The sequence below is a fragment of the Sander lucioperca genome, chromosome 9 (assembly GCF_008315115.2).
Source record: "Sander lucioperca isolate FBNREF2018 chromosome 9, SLUC_FBN_1.2, whole genome shotgun sequence".
NCBI classification, from domain to species: domain Eukaryota; kingdom Metazoa; phylum Chordata; class Actinopteri; order Perciformes; family Percidae; genus Sander; species Sander lucioperca.
Window position 1 is genome coordinate 30,350,552 of NC_050181.1, and position 22,212 is coordinate 30,372,763.

A 22,212-nucleotide genomic window follows, 5' to 3' on the forward strand; every position below is an offset into this window, starting at 1 on the left:
TTGTAAATAAATAAATAGAACAGTATGGGAGGGGTAGGGTAGTGCAAATTGTCCGTGGGGTGCTTACTAGCTTAAATTGTCACCAGGATAACCTACATCATGACAAATATTTAAAGTTGAACAGTGTGTGACTCCCTCTAGTGGATGTTGTGGAGTATTGTGTTGACTTTGCTCCAAAGGTTTTTGTACAGAGTTTTGGTGTTTCCTGTCACTGTGGGCTGCAGAGCACAGTAGTACACAGCAGAGTCAGACAGCTGAAGCTTCTGGATCTTCAGAGGAACTGATCTTAAGCTGGAATTCAATGTGGATGAAAATTTCTGCTCGTCCACTGTTACCCCCGTTCCAACCTTAAAGCGGCTGAGAATAAATTTGGGGCTGTTGTTTCCATCCTGTTTGTACCAGAAGAGATAATTAGTAGTAGTTGAACTGCTGTTATATTGACAGCCAAGTGTTACTGCCTCTCCTTCAGTAGCAGTCACATCTCCTTTAGGTTGCAACACGTTGTCTTTTTGAGCTCTGCATTCTGTAAAACAGCAACAAACAGAATCAGTGTGCTGTTAAAGAATCATATCAATGTTGGATTGATATCAAAGAAACAGAGTTGTGTTCATACCAAGGCTCATAGCAGCCAGCAACACTGAGATGAACAGAGGCTTCATATCTGCAGTGTGGAGTAACTCTGAGCTACAGCAAGTATAAAGAAGGCTGTGATCTCTCTGTTTAGTCTTCATCAACACTAAGTTGGTGGATTAGAAGGAGGAACCTGATCACAGTGACAGGACTCATTCACAGCCCTGGGTTATTCCCCCTACTGACAACTTTACACCTAACACATGTTGTGTCTCTCTCCTTTCTTACTTGTAAGGTAAAGTTACTTAACTTAGTGTTTTGAGGAGGTGTCCTCTAGCTCACCTATTAAGAGTGTTTGCCCCATGTTGGCTGAGTCCTGCAGCAGCTGTCAGCTGTTGCGTGTCATCCCCCATCTCTCTCCCCCTTTCATGTCTATCCACTGTCACTTGAAATAAAGGGAAAAAGACCCAAATAAATAAACTTAAAAAAAAGTTTGTGTTTCGAGGCCTAAACTAGTAATAAAGTAGAAGAAATAATGAACTCTGACTCTGCACTCTCATACTTTCATAATGTTTTATGTCTAAATGACATAAAAAGATAAATGTAAAAGAAGAAAAAACAATAATATTGGGGCAGTCTGCCACAAATATGTCCTAGAGTTCTAGGGTTAGTAGTAAAGTTAGTCACTTACTTTATGGATAAATAATCTGTAAATATATGTGTGAAAGAGAAAATAAATGTTTGAATAAACATACCTATAGCTCAGGTTCAAAACACACCAACTGGATCACATAGAGTTGGAAATATTTTCTTTTTTTAAATGAAGGGATTAACTTTACATTACCCCATGGTTTTGCTGTTATAACGTTAGCAGATTGCATCGCGTAGCCATTTTCTTTAAAATTTGATTGGTCATCTCATTTTGGGTGAACATCAAATTATGAATTAAGGAGGGAACCCACAGAACCCACAACAATAGACTTTAATGGCCGACATAGAACCTCTGCTAATGAAATGATTCTTCCTCGATTTACCGTTCTTCGTGCCACTTCAATTATCAAACGAAGTTTGAAGTTGTTGCATATCCATTTGTAAGTTTTGACCTGCATGTTTTCCATATTGCAATCCATTTTTGTTGGCCACCACATAGTCTTTATATGTAAAGGGAATTATCTTAATTTCCAAGTAGCACTCAGCCACATAACTTCACTTCTTCATGCTTCTCTATGGTCTATCAGGTTGGGATATAGTGGATCTGGGCAATGATGCGTTCATGAAGTATCGCCTTGCTATGAATTAATAACATTAGTTGATTCAAGAAATAAACAGAAATGAATTCAAACACGTTTAAAATAATATACTTTTCCCTCTTTCTGTTTGGGGAAAGGTATCAAGTCTTTAAAGTCAAAAGGCTCAAGTCCAAGTGAAGTCATGAGTCATTGGTGTTGAAGTCCAAGTGGAGTTGCGAGTCTTTTCTTCTCGAGAGGTTGATGGAAGATGGCGGAAGGCAACAGCAGAGGGGCTGCAGCTCCTTCTGCTGTTCATGGCGTTAGTCGGCCTCGAATAAAACCGGTGATCTATGAGACTGTTGATGGGAAAACTATTGTAGAGGATGAGTTTCTTAACTTCCACGCGGTTAAAATAAAGACTTTGAGTCAGGATGAACTAGTCCTTCTAGCGTCAAACAACTTCGAGTCTGAGTGGATTGAGTCCTCAAAGAAAGTGTTGTTTGAACTTTGTCCCAACACGAAGCAACGTAATGTGACATTTAAAGGAAACCAGAAGGATGTAAACAACATCAAAAGTTGCCTTAAAGTATTAAACAAGTGCGGGGAAAACATCCCACGGTTTGTTTCCCATTATCTGGATGAGTTGCCGCCTGTGATGTTCAACAACATGGATGTTTCCAATTTACTCTGCAAGATGGAGCGTCTGCACAGTGAGATCTGCGCGCTGAGGCATTCAGTAAAACTCCAGGTTGATGTCGGCGAGGATCTGATGTCTGTCACCTCCATTATTGATCGCAGAGTTGCTAAAATGGAGCGTCATCTGGTGCCGTGTGTTGGTAAGAAGCATAACCAGGACATGTCGAGTGCAGTTGGAATCTCCAGCGCCAGTGTAGTCCTACTGGTTGGGGCTTCTTCTGTGGATCTCTGCGGCAGGGAGTTGTCTGCGGATGTAAGCAACCTTGGGTCTCCTGATATCGGATTTTCCACGTCCGATGTCCCGGCTCCAGTATTGTCTACGGAGGAAGCTTGGGTAGGCAGCGCTGGGATGTGTGCGGAGGTGAATGGAAGCTTTAAAGAGATTGATGCTTCTTCAAACTCACCTAAATGGAGCCTTGTGGTGAAGCAAGCCCGACAACAGAGGGTTGAGAGCCGGTCTTCCCCGGTAAAACAGCGCACTGACAAACCTGCGCGCAAGAGGCCAAAGCCTGTTATTGGCACGAGTGCGCAAAGTAACATAAAAGTGGTGTGAACAAAACAGGTTAGTGTGTTTGCTACAGAATTCTCACCAGATCTTCATGCAGAGGTGCTGTGTACATATGTTAAAGAAAAACTCAGCCGGGATGTTCATTGTGATCATATTGTAACTGTAAACACCAGATACAGCTCTTTTAAAGTGACTGTTGAGTGTGAGGATGTTGCGACGGTGTATAATCCGGAGCTATGGCCTGAAGGCCCTGCTATCTTAATCTACAAACATGCGTGTTGCATCCTACAACTGTCGGGAGCTGCGTGTTGGCAATACTGCTGGAGATAGGGTTCGACATATGGTTGTGGATAAACTGCTGGAAAAATGCGACATTGTATGTCTGCAAGAAACGTTTTTATCTAAGCAGGATCTAGGAAAATTGAACTTTTTTAATGACAGTTTCAAAGGAGCTGGGGAATCCACAACGGACCTTACTATGGGTATAGTGAGAGGATGGATATCAGGGGGTGTGGCTATCCTATGGCACAAGAAGCTAGACTCAGTGATAAATGTCATCAGGACTGAGTTGACTGGTGCATTGCTGTACAATTGAAGTTTAAAAATAAAGATCTTATTATTCTCAATGTATATAAACCTTATGAGTGTTCACAGAATGAAGACATATATTTAAATAGGCTTGCCTTTATAAATTCCTTTATTCATGAGAATCATTATACAAGTGTGTGTGTTGTAGGGGATATGAACGCAGACCTTACAGACAGCCAGTCACTGTTTGCCAGACATATATTACAGTTTTGTGAGGAGAATAACCTTATATTGTCCAGCCAATTGCTTCTACCAGCAGATAGCTATTCTTATATAAGTGAAGCCTGGAACACAACATCATGGCTTGACCACTGCATTAGCACTGCTGATGCACATGCGATCTTGCAATCTATGGAAATTCTATATAGGACATCCATGTCAGACCATGTGCCGTTTGCTATGAAGCTTGATGTGGAAAGTCTCCCTGAGTTGACCCAGGGGGTGAATGATAGTTGCAAGACTAAATTGGATTGGGCAAAACTCACAAATGATGATCTCTTGACATACTGTATGAAAACTGAGATTCTTCTTGGGAATATTTGTATACCCAAAAATGCTATTATGTGCTTGGATGTGAACTGTAATGATATCACCCACTGTGAAACCCTCTGTGCCATGTATGACAGTATTATGGGTGCAATGTGTGAGGCTAGTAGATCATACCTAATTCTACCTGTAAAAACAAACAATATTAAGCCTGGCTGGAACAAGCATGTTGAGGCACACCATGCAGAAGCTAAGGTAGCATTTAAGGCATGGGTGCAGGCAGGCAGACCCAGAATTGGCCCTTTCCTTGAGTATAAAAAGCGTACCAGCACTAGACTCAAATATGCCATCCGCTACATTGGTAAACATTAACAGGCTATGAGAGCAAACTCTATGGCTGAGAAACATCTGGGTAAGGATGTTATTGGCTTCTGGAAGGAGGTGAGAGCTCTAAACAAGACCAATACATTGCTTCTGTGTGCTATAGAGGGGGTGTCTGGAGCTGACAATATAGCTGAGCTGTGGAGGCAACACTATTCTGCCTTATTTAACTGTGTTAAAAGTGACTCCTACAAAGTGGCAAATATTGTCAACAGTAATCCAGAGATAATCACCTCCAGGGAAGTCTGCCAGGCCGTAGCACAGTTATCGGATAAGAAAGCAAGTGGGCCAGACCACATTACAGCTGAGCACCTTAAGTTTGCTAGCCCAAAGGTGGCAGTACTGCTTGCCATTTGCTTTTCTGGATTCATGACCCATAGCCTGCTACCTGAATCTACACGGTCTATTACTCTTGTGCCTGTCATCAAGGACAAAGCTGGCAAGGTTGGGAGTTTGGATAATTATAGGCCGATAGCCCTAGCCAGTGTGATATCTAAAGTACTGGAAAGAATGTTGCTTGATCGTCTAAGTCCTTATATTGGTACCACTGACGATAAATTTGGCTTCAAAGCTAAGCTTGGTACTGATTTGTGTATCTATACCTTGAAGGAGGCAACACAGGGGTACATAAGGCAGAATTCATCTATGCTAGTTGGGTTTATTGATGCTTCCAAGGCCTTTGATAGAGTCAATCATCATAAGCGAAAAACTGAGCCAAAGGGGTGCCCCTGACAGTATTATAAGAATCCTGGCTTACTGGTATGCCAACCAGAGTATGCAGGTGAAATGGGGTAATACAGTCTCCGCGTCCTTTGGGTTAAGTAATGGGGTACGTCAGGGGGGGTTACTCTCACCAGCACTTTTCAACTTGTACATGGATGAGTTATCCAACCAATTGACAAGATGCAAAACAGGCTGTATGATTGGCAACACCTTGGTAAATCATCTCATGTATGTTGATGATCTGGCCATTTTCTCTCTCAGCAGTGCTGGTTTTCAGCTGCTACTGAATATTTGCTCTGAATATGGGGTGAAATATGATGTGTTGTATAATGGTAAAAAGAGTAAAGTGGACAAAGACATTTGTTTTCCAGACTTTTATCTATCAGGACAAGTGATTAGTGTCTGTAATAAAGTTAAATATCTGGGTCACTACATCACAGATCAGTTATCTGATGATGAGGATATACTCAGGCAGCGTTGCATATTATATGCCCAGGCTAACATGTTGGTAAGAAAATTCCACATGTGCACGGATGACGTCAAAATGAGTCTGTTTAAAGCTTATTGCACTCCTTTGTATACTGCTCCCTTATGGACTAAGTTCAAAAAGGCAAGCATGCAGAAGCTTAAGGTTGCTTATAATGACTGTATGAGGATACTGCTCAACAAACCCAGGTGCTCTAGTGCAAGTTACCTGTTTTGTAATGCAGGGGTCAGCACCTTTCAGGCATTATTGAGGAGTCTAATATACAAATTAATTTGTCGCTTGAACGTCTCCCAAAATAGCATTGTTAATTTGTAAATCCTGGGTTTAGTGCCATACGATACCAATCATCACTATGGAAACACTGGTATAACTGTCTTTTATAGAAATTTAGTATTGTTGTTTCTTCTGTTTTTATTTCTTTGTATATGTTTCTATTTCTTTTTAAGGTATGTTGTATGTCATGTCTGTGTCTTTTGAATGGACCTTGAGTCTGGAATAAAAAGTTGATGATGATATCTAAATTCATCAAATTTGTGACTCAAGTCTGCTCCTCTGGTTAAGGGACTCTAAACATTTACATCACATTTAGCATATTTAAATGATTGTCATGAGTCTCAAAGATTGTATTGGAGAAGACAACAAGATACCTGTTAAGTAACACTTATCAACAATGACAAACACAAACTGTAGAGTAAAATATCTTTCTTGTCAAGTTCTTCTGTCTAAACAAGAGTTAAGAATCACTAAAACAATGAACTGGATTACATATGTTTCATGAAGTTGTAAGCACGAATAATCAGAGTAAACAATGAAATATTGCATTTTTTCAGTGATTTATGAACTCAGTGTCCACTTGATGGCACTGTTGTTCAATAAAAGGAGGAGCTGAAGTGTGTATATGTTCAGTGAGGAGCTGTCAGGTTTTTGTACAGAGACTGTGGGTTTCCTGTCACTGTGGGCCTCACAGCACAGTAGTACAGAGCAGAGTCTGTCACTGCAGCAGAGGAGATCTGAAGAATAATTTGGGTTTTATCCTCCCTTACAGAAGCAGACAGTTGAGACTTTGTTTCATCTTGAGTTCCAGAGTGAAAGATGAGAAAATCTGGTGGTTTTCCTGGATATTGTCGATACCAGAAGAAATTATCATTATATTCAGCTTGTTTGGAGTATCTGTAGGACAGAGTAACAGAGCTGCCTTCTAAACTGTTCTTTTCTGTCTCTACTGGAGTGAGTTCGTCACAGCTGACACCTAAAGGACGACATAACTCTGTTATTTCATGTTGTAAAAGACTTAAAACATGATTCACATTCAGATGGTTTTAGAATAAAACTTGTTAATGCTGCATAATCTAACTTACCTGTTAGAATGGAGAGAAACAGCAGAGAAAACACACAATGCTGCAGTGACATCATGTTGAATAAAGGTAATGTTGATGGTTTGTGTATTGAACTCTGTTGAATATAGAAGTTCCTCTCTCTTCTATAGTTCAGCAACAGCCCATGAGTCCCTCCGTAAAGTGATTCTAGACTACATCATGAAAAATATTGAAGTTTAACAGTGTGTGCCTCCCTCTAGTGGACGTTGTGGAGTATTGTGTTGTCTTTGCTCCAAAGGTTTTTATACAGAGTTTTGGTGTTTGCTGTCACTGTGGGCCTCAGAGCACAGTAGTACACAGCAGAGTCTGTCACTGCAGCAGAGGAGATCTGAAGAATGATTTTGGTTTTATCCTCACTTACATGAACAGACAGTCCAGATTTTGTTTCATTTTGAGTTCCCAACTGAAAGATGAGGAACTCTGGTGGTTTTCCTGGATGTTGTCGATACCAGAAGAATCGATCAGCACCAGTTGCTTGTTTGGAGTATCTGTAGGACAGAGAAACAGAGCTGCCTTCTAAACTGTTCTCTTCTTTCTCGACTGGAGTGAGTTCTTCACAGCTGATACCTAAAGGAAGAGATAATTTATATAATAAAGTTGTAAAAGACTCAAAGAATGATCATTCCAATTTAGATGTTATTGGAATCAAACTGGTTCATGCTGCATAATCTAACATACCTGTTAGAATGGAAAGAAACATCAGAGAAAACACACAATGCTGCAGTGACAGCATGTTGAATAAAGGTAATGTTGATGGTTTGTGTATTGAACTCTGTTGAATATAGAAATTCCTCTCTCTTCTATAGTTCAGTAACAGTTCAGCTCCTCCCTGAGTCTCTCTGTAAAGTCATTCTAGACTATATATTGATTGAAGTTTACAGTTTTTCTCATTTGCTAAGACACACTAAATGAAACTGGGATCCGCTTTATCTTCATCATCATATTATTAGCACAGCAGAAGTCTTCTCTTGCAAATGTTTTAACACTTTTTCATTTGTTTCACACATTTTTCACACCCTTTGTCAAAACAGTTACCACAGATCTCATTGAAAGACCCCGAACTCTATTGTATTCACTGTGGTGAACAAAAGGAAAACATCTATTCACAGCTGATAGAAAGTACTTGCATAATTAGAAAACTCTATGCACCTGTGTGAAACTCATTTGCACAACTCTTCAATCAGCAATCAGTCCTCATCCATCTATAAAAGATGCCACCTCTGTGTTGCTATTTGCAAGCATGGATCAAAGAGGCCATAGAGTAAGAGGCCATGGCAGAGGGGCCAGAGGAAGAGGAGCCCGTATGCGTGGTGGAGGAGCTGCAGCAGCAAGAGGACAAAATCGAACTCAAGTTTCAAATGAAATTCGGGCAACAATTATTGACCATGTCATCAATCATGGCTTGTCCTTTAGAGAGGCTGGACAAAGGGTCCAGCCCATTCTGACTCGGAGCACTGTGGCATCTATTGTCAGGCTTTTTCGGAATGAGAACAGCTAATTCACAGTGTTACTGTAATGTATACCACTGTGTATTTCAGCTTTACTGTATTGCCCTGTTAGCAGAACAAACTGTGTCTACAGTAATGCAGATGTTTTATCAATCCCATTTATGTGACTGTCATACAGTAATGTCAATTTTGACATGCTTTTAGCTTTTACTTTATAGGCTCCACACATTACCACACACTGGTGGCAGAGGAAAGATATTTAGTATTGAACAGGAGTCTGCCATTGTAGATATGGTAGTGGCAAACAATGCAATCAGACTGCGTGAAATCCAGGCAGCAGTAATTGCAGATCAGGGAGCATTTAGAAATATAAACAGTGTGAGTTTGGCAACTATAGATTGAGTCCTTAAACGCCACCATGTCAGAATGAAGCAGCTGTACCGAGTTCCATTTCAAAGAAACTCTGACATCGTAAAGGAGGCACGATTCCAGTATGTGCAGGTACAGATTTTGTTATTGTAATACCTTGGTTACCATAGTTACATGCGACTGGAATACTGTAATTTGCTTTATGAATTTGTTCTTTTTCTTAGAGAATAATGGAGCTTGAAGCTGAGGGGGCACATCACAAATTCATTTTTGTGTATGAAGCCGGCTTCAACCTCTGTAAAGTGAGGAGACGTGGGAGGAACATCATTGGGCAGAGGGCCGCTGTCACAGTGCCAGGTCAGAGGGGTGCCAATATCACCATGTGTGCTGCCATCTCCAATGATGGGGTCCTTTGCCACATACCAACCATTGGCCCATACAATACAGAACGCCTCATCACATTTCTTGATTCATTGAAAGAAATACTGATTCCACCCGAAGAGAGAGGGCTGTTGAGGCCTGGCATGACTCTGTATGTCATAATTTGGGACAATGTGGCTTTCCATCACTCTCGCCTTGTGAACGAATGGTTTGCAGCACAGCCTTGTATTATGATGCACTTCCTTCCTGCATACTCCCCTTTTCTGAACCCAATCGAGGAGTTCTCTGCTTGGAGGAGGAAGGTGTATGAGCACCGGCCATATGAGCAGATGCTCCTCCTGGAGGCAATGAATGCAAGTTGCCTGGCAATAGGTGCAGAGGACTGCCAGGGATGGATGCGCCATGCAAGGAAGTATTTCCCTCGGTGCATTGCAAGGGAAAACATTCAATGCGATGTTGATGAGAACCTGTGGCATAATCGTCAAGAACGAATGGACTAAATGTGAAAGATAAAATATATCTTTTTTTTTTTAAAGGTATTTCCACCCATAAGTTTCCTTTGGTGGCTTTTTTCTTTTTTTTCAGTATCCATTTGAGTTTGTAAAGTGTCATATTTCATATTGATGGTGGTATTTTGTATTTTGTTGTCCATTGTGTAATGATTGATTGGAAGAATAAACTAATTTGACCACAAGTTGTGGTGTTTGATGGAAATATTTGCTTATGTTGCATGCTTTTAATGTTTTGTGAGTGTTAGAGCATTTTGCTAACAAAATGAGTCATTTTGGCCATTGAGCTTCAGTTTTATCCTGTGTGTTAACTGTTTTGAAAATGTGATGTCAGAGTGGGCAAATGTGTTTAAGCAATTGAGACAAACTGTAACAGTGTGTGACTCCCTCTGGTGGATGTTGTGGAGTATTGTGTTGTCTTTGCTCCAAAGGTTTTTGTACAGAGTTTTGGTGTTTCCTGTCACTGTGGGCTGCAGAGCACAGTAGTACACAGCAGAGTCAGACAGCTGAAGCTTCTGGATCTTCAGAGGAACTGATGTCTTGTTGATTTTAGCATCAAATCTGTCTTTCTGGAACTCTGGTGCTTTATCTACTGTTTTTGAGATACATTTCAGCATGTACTTTGGGTAATCATTGGCTTCTTGTTTGTACCAGAACAAAGTTGGACTTCCCGTGGTTGTCTCAAATGTACAGCCAAGAGTAACTGTCTCTCCTTCAGTAGTAATGACATCTCCTGTTGCCTGGATCACTTTGTCTTCTCCTTTACACTCTGGGGAAGAGGAGAACATGCAGAAGAGGAGATGAATTAATACAAATTATTGATTAAAGGACAACAATCAGTACTTTTAAAGAGTTACATTGCCAGAGATTCAGACACAGATTTTCACTGACTGCTTTCTGATGTCAGATTATACCAAATAAAGAGTTATTAAGAAGGTATTAAAAGCCAAAAAAAATGATCAGTGTTGCTTTTTTGTCAGTGTCAGAAGTGTTAAGAGAAGTCAAGAAACTTGATGTTCGTTGTATCTTACCAAAGAAAAGAGCAGCAAGAATAATCCACAGCCAATGTTTCATCTCTACAACAAGGTTTAAATCAACAGGAGAAACTAGCTGATGTTCAACATTCAGTCTGAGAATTGTTCTCTTCACAGCAGCACTTATTATTGACTGAATGGTTGAACACAGTGCAGAAGTATTGCACCTCCAACTTGATAATGTCGCCCTCTAGTGGAGGTACAACGTTCAGTACAACAGTGTAGAAAAAAGTCTTCCAGCAGCTTGTCAGTTGTCAGCTTGTGTTTTTGTACAGAGACTGTGGGTTTGCTGTCACTGTGGGCTTCACAGCACAGTAGTACAGAGCAGAGTCTGTCACTGCAGCAGAGGAGATCTGAAGATCCACACGATGCTTTTCTTCAGACAGTTTCGTAGAGAACCTTGTTTCCAATGGCTGGATCACTCTGTCTTCTCCTTTACACTCTGAGGAAGAAGAGAACATGCAGAGGAAGAGATGAATCAATAAATATGATTGATTCATGGATAACAATCAGTATTTTAAAGAGTTACCTAGCCAGAGAGTAAGAATCAGGATGTTAGTCAGCCAGTGTTTCATGTCTGCAGTGAGAGGGGAGGAGAGAGAGGAAGAGCATTGATACTCTGATGGATCTGGGCCTTCACATCATTGGTCCTTCCTCTTTATCATCTGTTGAAGATCTCTCAACAATTTGTCATTGTCTTGAAGTTTACAGTTTTTTCTGATTGCTTAAGCACATTTTTTGTAACTATTGGCTATTTTTGCAAAACTCTAGACACAAATAAGAAAACCTTTCACCCAATTATCAAAACATTGTAGTTCTCTTGCAAAAGCGAACACAGCTAGATTAACTCTTCACACCTTCGTAAAAATGGTGTTTTCGTGTCAAAGAGTAAACACAAGCCATCATCTACTAAGCACACAATGTGGCAACTACACACTGATGGTATGAATACAAAACAAATCTGGCTTTTGCTTTCTCTGTGTACAGATGTCAATTTGAGGTCATACTTTTGTCATAGTGTCATGTAAACATACAAGGATCCAAACTTCAAGTATTGGTGTTTATTCACACTCATCAAAACCAAGACAAAGTCAGGACACAAAATAGTAATTTCACAAAAAAAAAAAAAAAGTATAAAAGACAATCAGTCTACATCATGTCGTCTTTCTGGGTCCGGCCACAAAATTTCATCCACATCGCATGCGATATCCTCCAGTCCAAGGCACCGGGGAAAATATCTCCTTGAATGCCGTATCCAGGCTTGACATGTTGCCTGATCAATATCTCCACATGCCTCCTCCATTGCCTGTAAAAGGGCTACCTGTTGATAAGGATGACGGTCGTACACTTTCCAACGCCAGGCAGAGAAGAAATCCTCGATGGGATTTAAGAATGGAGAGTATGGAGGGAGGTTGAGTGCCATGAAGAATGGGTGGTCCGTAAACCAGTTGCGGACCAAAGCAGCCCTATGGAAACTTACATTGTCCCATACGATGACATATCGGGTATGCTCTGGTCTCTGAACAGTGAGCATGTCATGTAAGGTGTCCAGGAATGCAATAATATGTGCAGTGTTGTATGGGCCTATGGTTGCATGATGGTGAACAACACCATTTAGGCTTATAGCTGCACACATGGTTATGTTACCACCACGTTGTCCTGGGACATTGATGATGGCACGGTGTCCAATAATGTTCCTGCCATGTCTCCTGGTTTTACTGAGGTTAAAACCGGCCTCATCTACAAAAAGTAGCCCATGTCCCATGGCATCTGCTTCTAGTTCCATCACTCTCTGGACAAGACAAAACAAATGCAACACATCAGGCCCATGCACAGCACTACAGTATGCACTTCCAAATTCAGAACCAATGACACTATAGCTTACCTGCACATAGTCATATCGCAGTTGCTTTACACGTTCTGTGTTTCTCTCGAAAGGAACTCTGTAAATTTGCTTCATTCTTATTCTGTGGCGCACAAGTACACGACTTAGTGCAGAAATGCTTACACTGTGTATATTTTGAAGGATGGTGTCATTATCAATTATGCTCTGCTGTATTTCGCGCAGTCTTATTGCATTATTGGCAATCACCATGTTCACTATATGGGTCTCTTGCTCTGGAGTGAACATTCTTCCTCTGCCCCCAACATCTGGACGTCTAGCAATTCTGTAAAGTAACAATTTCAGTATTTTTGCATGTATGGTACTGTTGTGTTTCTCATTAGAGTATGGCAGTGCTACAAAGTACTTACCGATTCTCATTTCGAAATGTCCTAATGATGCTTGCCACAGTGTAGCGGCTCAAATTAGGCTGAACGCGTTGGCCAGCTTCCCTCAGGGTCATCCCATGGTTGATGACATGGTCCACTACTGTAGCTCTGATGTCATCAGTTATTCTATTTCTTACTCTTCTTACCCTTCCTCTTTCCCCTCCTCGTCCTCTTCTTGCTCCTCCTTGTCCTCTTCCTCTAACTTCCTCTAACCCTCTCGCTTCTTCAAGTCCATGTCCTCTCCCTCCAACTTCTTCAACTCCACGTCCACGTCCACGTCCTCGTCCTCTTCCTCGGCCTCCTCTGATTCTCACTCTTCTCACTCTTACTGCTCCTTCCATTGTACTCCACACAGACAGCTTACCTGTGGCTTATTTATAGTGCTTAGGCTGATTGCAAAGTGAACTAATTATCTAAAACAGTTTTCACATGTGAATGTGTGCCAGACAGTTGGCAAAATAGTGTTAATGATAGCCATACATGTGTATAATTTTGCTAGTAGTGTGTTGGAAATGTGGTAATTGAGTGTAAGCACAGAGTTGTGTTTAAAGTTCTGCAAAAAGAGTGTTGTGCTGTGAATTGTGCCTACAATTGCAACATGAGTGCAAAGCAGTGTTTGTGCTTTTAGTTTTGCAAACTCAGTGAGTGGTTTTGCTATACGTATTAATAGTTTTAGAAATTGTGCTACAAGATTCACGATTAGCGCTTAAGCAATCAGAAAAAACTGTAACAGTGTGTGACTCCCTCTGGTGGATGTTGTGGAGTATTGTGTTGTCTTTGCTCCAAAGGTTTTTGTACAGAGTTTTGGTGTTTCCTGTCACTGTGGGCTGCAGAGCACAGTAGTACACAGCAGAGTCAGACACTTCAGCTGAGGAGATCTCCAGATCAACTTGATTTTTCTCCTTATTCAGTGTTGCATTCAGTCGAGGGTGAGGAGGTGTTGCTTCCTTTACTGAAGGCGGTTTAGTATCAATGATCAGGAGAAGGAACTGAGGAGCTGATCCAGGATCCTCTCGATACCACTGGAGATTATCAGCTTTAACTGAATAGGTACAGGACAGAGTAACACTACGGCCCTCTGATGAAAAGACTTCAGCACTGCTGGCAGTAATATCATCTTCCATCGTGTTACCTAGTGAGGAAAACAACATGTTAGATTTACACTTCTGTTCCAAAGTCACATATCCAACATTTGAAAGACATCACTCTGACATTTTTAAGTAAAGCACATTATACTGTTAACAATTTATTAATCAGTTATTAGAGATAAAGTGATGAAATCTAGATTTGTATCTTTGAAATGTGTAACTTTGAACTCCATCTAAAATCTGAACTGGATCTGTAAAACTTTGAAAGTGTCTTTGTATTTCAGGATTTATAATCATAAAGATACATACCTATGAGAGTGAAGCAGAACAGAATTGCAGTGAGTTTTTCCATGTCTACAGAGGTGAAATGCTGTTTATGAATGTTCAGGATGAATACGTTTTGTGAGTTGTTTGGTCTGATGTTCACAGCTGGAATCAAACAGTTCTCTGTCATGAAGACACCTCTGCAGTCAGTAGGAGGAGACTCAGATGTTGAATTAGTTTCATTCCTCCAAGTCTTCATCTCAACTGTGTTTCATTAGTGAAAAGAATCCAGACTGTCTCATAAAATACAATGAAGTTTATCAGTGTGTGTCTCCCTCTGGTGGATGTTGTGGAGTATTGTGTTGTCTTTGCTCCAAAGGCAAGTGTATCTCGCTGCAGCCTGCGGGAAGGCGGGGCTTGACATCAAGCCCCACCTACATCCAAGTCAGCCATTTTTCTTTGCTTACATCACTCCCCATACGCTCGAACGGACCAAGACAGCCTGGTAGAATGTTTTACTATGAAGGAAATTATTTGGATAAATGCCATGTTTTTATTTTGAATCTTTTAATTTTATTTGAAAATGTTATATCTATATATGTAAATGATCTGAAAGAAAACCAAATATTCACCAATTTACAAATGACATGAAATTATATTTTGAAACTTTAAGAAAGGACTGACAAATAAGAAAGCCATCCGGACTCTGAACATTTATAATGCCTTACAACCTCTTTAATGTAAATTTCATGCGCCCCTTTTTCATGTATGTATGTATGCATTTAATGTTTTCAATGTGTTTATGGATCTGTACTTGAATAATAAAGTTTTTTGAAGACAAAAAAAAAGACAGCTTGGTAGTGAAGCTGATATAGCCTCTTGATTCACATTAGATAGAAACTGATGATGTAGGCTAAACACAAACGATATTTCATGCAACAGTGAAGGTTTCATGTAGTTACTACTGATTTCCGATTTTGAAATGATATCCAAATTTGAAAAATGGGTCATTTTAAACCTTGTTAATATTGATGACAATGTGTTCAAACGGAAAACGAGCCATATTTCATTTAATTTAGCCCTCAAAAGTAGAATGCTGTGTTGTTTCGTTATGGACGTTCATATTAACAGCAAGAATTCAGTCACAACCAAATGTACAAAGGGGCGATTTTGCTTTAACAATTAACAGGTGAACCAGAAGCATACAGGTGAAACTCCAAAAATTAGAATATAGTGCATAAGTTAAACATTTATTTCAGTAATTCAGAAATACTGCACCGCCTACTTGATAATGTCGCCCTCTAGTGGAGGTACAAAGTTCAGTACAACATTGAGGAAAAAAAGTCTTCCAGCAGCTTGTCAGTGTGTCAGCTTGTGTTTTTGTACAGAGACTGTGGGTTTGCTGTCACTGTGGGCCTCACAGCACAGTAGTACAGAGCAGATTCTGTCACTGCAGCAGAGGAGATCTGAAGATCCACACGATGCTTTTCTTCAGACAGTTTCGTAGAGAACCTTGTGTCCAATGTCAGAGATTCTGCTTTTTTTGTAAAGTTCATTCCTGAGATGAATATGATGAACTCTGGTGGTTTTCCTGGATATTGTTGATACCAGAAGAAATAATCATTGTTATCAGCTTGTTTAGAGTATCTGTAGGACAGAGTAACAGAGCTGCCTTCTAAACTGTTCTCTTCTTTCTCTACTGGAGTGAGTTCTTCACAGTTGACACCTAAAGCAATAGAAAACTTTGTTATTTCATGTTGTAAAAGACATAATGAATGATTAACATTCAGATGGAATTGGGATTATCCTTCTGCATAAACTTGTTCATGCTGCATAATCTAACATACCTGTCAGAATGGAAAGAAACATCAAAGAAAACACACAATGCTGCAGTGACATCATGTTGAATAAAGGTAATGTTGATGGTTTGTATATTGATCTCTGTTGAATATAGAAGTTCCTCTCTCTTCTATAGTTCAGTAACAGCTCAGCTCCTCCCTGAGTCTCTCCGTCTCCTCGTAGCTCTCTAGTTTCACTTCTCTCAGATACTCTTCTAAGGTAAAGTGATTCTAGACTACATCATGACAAGTATTGAAGTTTAAAAGTGTGTGACTCCCTCTAGTGGATGTTGTAGAGTATTGTGTTGTTTTTGCTTCAAAGGTTTTTGTACAGAGTTTTGGTGTTTCCTGTCACTGTGGGCCTCACAGCACAGTAGTACACAGCAGAGTCAGACAGCTTAGCTGAGGGGATGTTCATATGGATTTTTTTGTCCTCCACTTTAATCTTCAATCCAGGGATTACATTATTGTTTCCTTCTTGTCCTGAAGCAGAGTGGGAGATGATGAACTCTGGTGGTTTTCCTGGATATTGTCGATACCAGAAGAAATAATCGCCCAATGACATTTCCAAATATTTGTAGGACAGAGTAACAGAGCTGCCTTCTAAACTGTTCTCTTCTTTCTCTACTGGAGTGAGTTCTTCAAAACTGACACCTAAAGGAAGAGATAACTCTGTTATTTCATGTTGTAAAAGACTTAATACATGATTCACATTCAGATGTTATTAGAATAAAATTTCTTCATGCTGCATAATCTAACATACCTGTTAGAATGGAGAGAAACATCAGAGAAAACACACAATGCTGCAGTGATATCATGTTGAATAAAGGTAATGTTGATGGTTTGTGTATTGATCTCTGTTGAATATAGAAGTTCCTCTCTCTTCTATAGTTCAGTAACAGCTCAGCTCCTCCCTGAATGTCTCCGTCTCCTCTTAGATCTGGATCATCACCTCTGTTATTCTTCAGTTAACAGACTGGTGGCAATATTTTGTACTTTTTTGTTGTTGATCCTTCTAAAAGAAGAATTACATGAATTTGGCTCAGTGGTAGTGCAGGCGCACATATACCAAGAGGTTTATGCCTCTGCGCAGGGGTCCGGGTTTGAGTCCGACTGTGGCAATTTCCTGCATGTCTTCCCTCTCTCTCTCCCCTTTCTCACCTAGCTGTCCTATCGAAATGAAGGCAGAAAAAGCCCAAAAAATAATCTTAAAAAAGTAGATGCCATGATTTAATGCTTGGATAACTTTTTCAGGATTTACAAACACAAGAAGCATGAAGAAGATGAAACAACATAATTTCATCACTAAATATCTTAGTATGGATTAATTTGACCTGATTCACAGAATGTTAAATGTAATCTTGATTCCAGGCTTAATCCTTTTTAGAAACACTTTATATTATCTAAACCAGCGGCCACAATTACTGGAGTTTAATTTAAAGGTCCTATGACATGCTGCTTTTTGGATGCTTTTATATAGACCTTAGTGGTCCCCTAATACTGTATCTGAAGTCTCTTTTATATAGACCTTAGTGGTCCTCTAATACTGTATCTGAAGTCTCTTTTATATAGACCTTAGTAGTCCCCTAATACTGTATCTGAAGTCTCTTTTATATAGACCTTAGTGGTCCTCTAATACTGTATCTGAAGTCTCTTTTATATAGACCTTAGTGGTCCTCTAATACTGTATCTGAAGTCTCCTTTATATAGACCTTAGTGGTCCCCTAATACTGTATCTGAAGTCTCTTTTATATAGACCTTAGTGGTCCCCTAATACTGTATCTGAAGTCTCTTTTATATAGACCTCAGTGGTCCCCTAATACTGTATCTGAAGTCTCTTTTATATAGACCTTAGTGGTCCTCTAATACTGTATCTGAAGTCTCTTTTATATAGACCTTAGTGGTCCCCTAATACTGTATCTGAAGTCTCTTTATATAGACCTCAGTGGTCCCCTAATACTGTATCTGAAGTCTCTTTTATACAGACCTCAGTGGTCCTCTAATACTGTATCTGAAGTCTCTTTTATACAGACCTTAGTGGTCCCCTAATACTGTATCTGAAGTCTCTTTATATAGACCTTAGTGGTCCTCTAATACTGTATCTGAAGTCTCTTTATATAGACCTTAGTGGTCCCTAATACTGTATCTGAAGTCTCTTTATATAGACCTTAGTGGTCCCTAATACTGTATCTGAAGTCTCTTTTATATAGACCTTAGTGGTCCCCTAATACTGTATCTGAAGTCTCTTTTATATAGACCTTAATTCAATTCAATTCAATTCAATTTTATTTATAGTATCAAATCATAACAAGAGTTATCTCGAGACACTTTACAGATAGAGTAGGTCTAGACCAAACTCTGTACTTTACGAAGCCCCAACTATTACAGTGGTTGCCTCAAGAGCAAGCATTAGCAGTAGCGATTGCGACAGTGGCAAGGAAAAACTCCCTTTTTTTTGTTAGGAAGAAACCTCGGACAGACCCAGACTCTTGGTAGGCGGTGTCTGACGGCACCAGTTGGGGGAGTGGTGAATGGTGGCAATAATATTCATAATAAAGATAGTGAAGCAGTGATCACAATGGTAGTCATAGTAGTTCATGTCATAGTAGGGCACAGCAGGGCGGGACCTTAGTGGTCCCCTAATACTGTATCTGAAGTCTCTTTTATATAGACCTTAGTGGTCCCCTAATACTGTATCTGAAGTCTCTTTTATATAGACCTTAGTGGTCCCCTAATACTGTATCTGAAGTCTCTTTCCCTAAATTCAGCCTTGGTGCAGAATTACAGCCACTAGAGCCAGTCCCACAATGAGCTTTCCTTAGGATGTGCCATTTCTGTAGGTGTTTCTCAAAGTCAAGGAAGGATCCTCCGAAGCCGGAATTTGAAGGATGCTACGTCATCGAAGTCCGTCGAAGGACTGTTCCAATGTCGAGGATCCTCCAAATTTAGGGTGACCAGATTTCCCGGAACAAAAATCGGGACACTTTGCACGTGACCGTAGTGCTTGTGCACGCACACGCTTTTTGACGTGCCAGCCCAGGTCAGACATAGACACAGACAGTAACTTCATTATTTTGATCGTAGGCTCCTCGTCTAATAATGTTTTTTCATGTATTTATATATTTACAGACAAAATATGAAATATACAAAGTCTCTGGAGATTAGACTCTATCGAATCCATATGTTATAAAGGGGTAATGAAACCCAAACATATCCCCCGATGGAGTCCAGACATTCCTGGTGGTGAAGAACGTGCACAGGAACCAATCGAGAATGCCAATTAGCTGACGATACCCAGAGTACATGGGTGAGACGACCAGTGGTTGAAGGGGAAGAGGCGGGACGCACTCTATTCCTGAAACGACAACTGACAACAGCAGAGGAGAGAGCAGATTTAAAACAGGATGTCATGCTGTGATTGGCTTGTGATAAATGGCTGAATCTGATTGGTTTAACTAACAATGAAACAGCTGAATCTGTTTGACTACTGACAAGTGAATGCTATGGAACAGCTGATCAATTAGGAGTGATGAAAAAAGGAATTTGAAGTCTTCCTGTAAGAACTTACGCTGAGCTCCATTTCTACCTTTTTCTGAATCAATGTATGCTGCAAATATCTTTATGTGAAGAGAAACATAGATTACAGTCCAAACATAAAAACATAATGGAATATATTGCAGTAAGGCTCTCAGGCATTCTGTATTGCTTTCAACTATTTATTCTATATCTAAGTCAGCACACATGTAGCCTAGGCATAATTTACTCCTCCCTCCTGTTTTGCGTCTTTTGTTGTTAATGTATTAATACATTTCTGATCATGTCCAAAACTTTGTGCATATTCAAAATACAGTATATCTGTGTTCTCTGTGATTTGGAGGAGTCGTGATATTTTGAAAAAAATAAAGTGATAATAGGCTATAAGAATACAAGAATAAAGTCACTATATTTCAGAAAGTAATGTATACCTGCACCATAGTCTGCTGTGCATTACGTGATATCTCTGCTGATACGGTAGATCTCAGACCTTCTGACAGACTCAGAGCTCCGTTTGGGTCTCTGGTCTCTGAATGAGACAAATAGTTTAGCTAGGGAAGTGGCTGTACGCTGCTATATGTCGGAGGTGGAAACCCAAAACTAATACATAAATAAAGGGAGCACAAACGCAGCACATCTGCCGCAGCATGTCCACAGCTGTGAGCGCATCCATCAACCTGAAGCTAGCCTGCATTTTACAGCGAGAGTGGACACTAAGCGACGCACAGGTCTGCTTCAGAGCTCCGTGTGATTGAGTCTGAACCATAGACTGGAAACGTCACCTCACAGGAACTTCAAACTAAATGCATCCCGAGCTAACGTTAGGCTAACTGAACCTATCATTTAACATTAGGCTATTAGCTGATAAAGGGATAAATACATGAAACTGTATTTTATTATTATTAATATCTTCATTGTTTACATCCTCAAATACAACGTTAGACAAAAACATCAATATTACAAATAATATGTATTTTTTATCTTCTTATCCGCCGAGCGGAATGTACCACGTCACTTCCGGAGTTTTCTGCGGATTTTTTAAAACGTTGTTACGGTGCATAACTTACTAGAACAAAGCTGATCAACGTATTGTTGCTGGTGACTAAACACTGACTGTATATATGTATATTGAAGCGATACTGGCGTTAAAGACCCGCTGATCGCTGCCCCATTCTGTGAATGAATGCCCGCATTGCATTGTGGGATATCGGCTTTGAATGCGTGTCAGTAGCTCGGATCATGTCGTAATGTTCTGTATTACAGCACAGCATACTGTAATATTTCACCGGTAATAAGACCGAAATAATATTATTAAAATAAAGAAATGTATACTCTGATAACATCTAAATAAATGTTGATAGATCTAGCGTTATAGTTTTAAAAATATCCATAAACAACAAAGCAATCCAGCTTCCCTGGCCGAAATAGACAAAAATAATAACACTAAAAGAAATAGAAGTAAACCATGATAAGATCTGGTGAATAAATGTTGATTAAAACAGCAGTTATTGGGCTAGAAATAATAATAGCAAAGCTATACAGCTTCTCTGCCGCAGACCGACTGGTAGAAAAACGTGCTGTGATCCGGGAATCTGTGTGTAGACCACGGATGATGCCTGTCATTGACCTACATAGGCATCGCATCCGTGGGCCCGTCATGGAATTTTCGGCGATTCCGTGAAACTGTCACAGATTTTGAGTTAAGGGGCCGTGTTCATTTCACGGAATTCTGTGAGACCAGGTTGTTTTCTTGTCATTGTGAGCTGAGAAATCAGAACCAGTTGGATGAATTGATCCTCCCTCTGTGATGTAGAGCAGGAACTCTGGTCTGGATCTCTGGTATTGTCGGTACCACTGGATATTGTTGATAACACCCTCATATGTACAGGTCAGGTTGATGTTTCTGCCCTCTGCAACATGTTCTTCAGTACTTTCTGGGTTTATGCTGTTCATGGAACCCAGGGCTGTAAAATGAGTATTATTCACATCAGTTATCATTAACTTACACAGATAAACCTCTAGTTATGAAATATCTGGTTAATACAGCAGGTTATATGAGACTTTGATCTCTGTTCTAACACTCACCTATAAAGGGAGAGAAAAGTAAAAACAGGTAAAGCAACATGTCTTTGGAGTTGTTAAAGCCAAACAGACAGCAGATGAACAAAGTTCTTCCACTGCAGTAGAATGAAAAACTAAACAGCCTCTCTGATGTGCAGCCCTTCTTCTCAACATCAAGCTGATTGTGCTTTTAGTTCCTCAAACATTTCTGCTCTGGAGACAGAAATAATGTCATTGGTTGAGTTAAAGCAAAGTGGGTGGGGCCAGAGAATAACCTTTTACTGAAAGGTGAAAAGATAAAACAGCAGTGAAGAGAAAGAAGACCTTTGGTGGATGATGAGTTGTTGTGTGATTGTCTTAAAGTTTAACAG

At 40.1% G+C, this 22,212-nt stretch overlaps 2 protein-coding genes and 1 gene segment (V, D, J or C); 1 reads left to right on the top strand and 2 right to left on the bottom strand.

Annotated features, from left to right (window-relative positions):
- Positions 1-206: 206 nt before the first annotated feature.
- On the bottom strand, positions 207-777 carry LOC116065848 (the record flags this gene model as incomplete). The annotated part of the segment is given in 2 exon segments: positions 207-523; positions 614-777. Coding segments are annotated over 2 exon segments (435 nt in total), but the record flags the coding sequence as incomplete, so codon positions are not given.
- A 7,941-nt stretch (positions 778-8,718) lies between these two features.
- Positions 8,719-9,742, top strand: LOC118495853. Its single transcript, XM_036005169.1, has 2 exons — positions 8,719-8,993; positions 9,086-9,742. The coding sequence occupies exons 1-2, from the start codon at positions 8,919-8,921 to the stop codon at positions 9,740-9,742; spliced, it is 732 nt and encodes a 243-aa protein (XP_035861062.1). The 5' UTR covers positions 8,719-8,918.
- Positions 9,743-13,694: 3,952 nt separating this feature from the next.
- LOC116065853 lies at positions 13,695-21,948 on the bottom strand. The gene is made up of 5 exons (XM_031321480.2): positions 21,866-21,948; positions 21,504-21,744; positions 14,454-14,608; positions 13,885-14,188; positions 13,695-13,740 (listed from the first exon to the last, which is right to left on the bottom strand). Exons 1-5 carry the CDS (start codon positions 21,903-21,905, stop codon positions 13,695-13,697), a joined length of 786 nt encoding a protein of 261 aa, XP_031177340.1. The 5' UTR covers positions 21,906-21,948.
- Positions 21,949-22,212: the final 264 nt, after the last annotated feature.

Bases quoted from the DNA above. Each gene is read 5' to 3' on its own strand.
- LOC118495853 (XM_036005169.1), top strand. From the start codon at position 8,919: ATGAAGCAGCTGTACCGAGTTCCATTTCAAAGAAACTCTGACATCGTA. The intron at 8,994-9,085 runs GTACAGATTTTG...TCTTTTTCTTAG, and splicing joins CACGATTCCAGTATGTGCAG to AGAATAATGGAGCTTGAAGC.
- LOC116065853 (XM_031321480.2), bottom strand. From the start codon at position 21,905: ATGTTGCTTTACCTGTTTTTACTTTTCTCTCCCTTTATAG. The intron at 14,609-21,503 runs GTGAAATGAACA...TACTGACTGCAG, and splicing joins ACCTGGTCTCACAGAATTCC to AGGTGTCTTCATGACAGAGA. The intron at 13,741-13,884 runs GCCCACAGTGAC...TGAATCTTGTAG, and splicing joins GTGTACTACTGTGCTCTGCA to CACAATTTCTAAAACTATTA.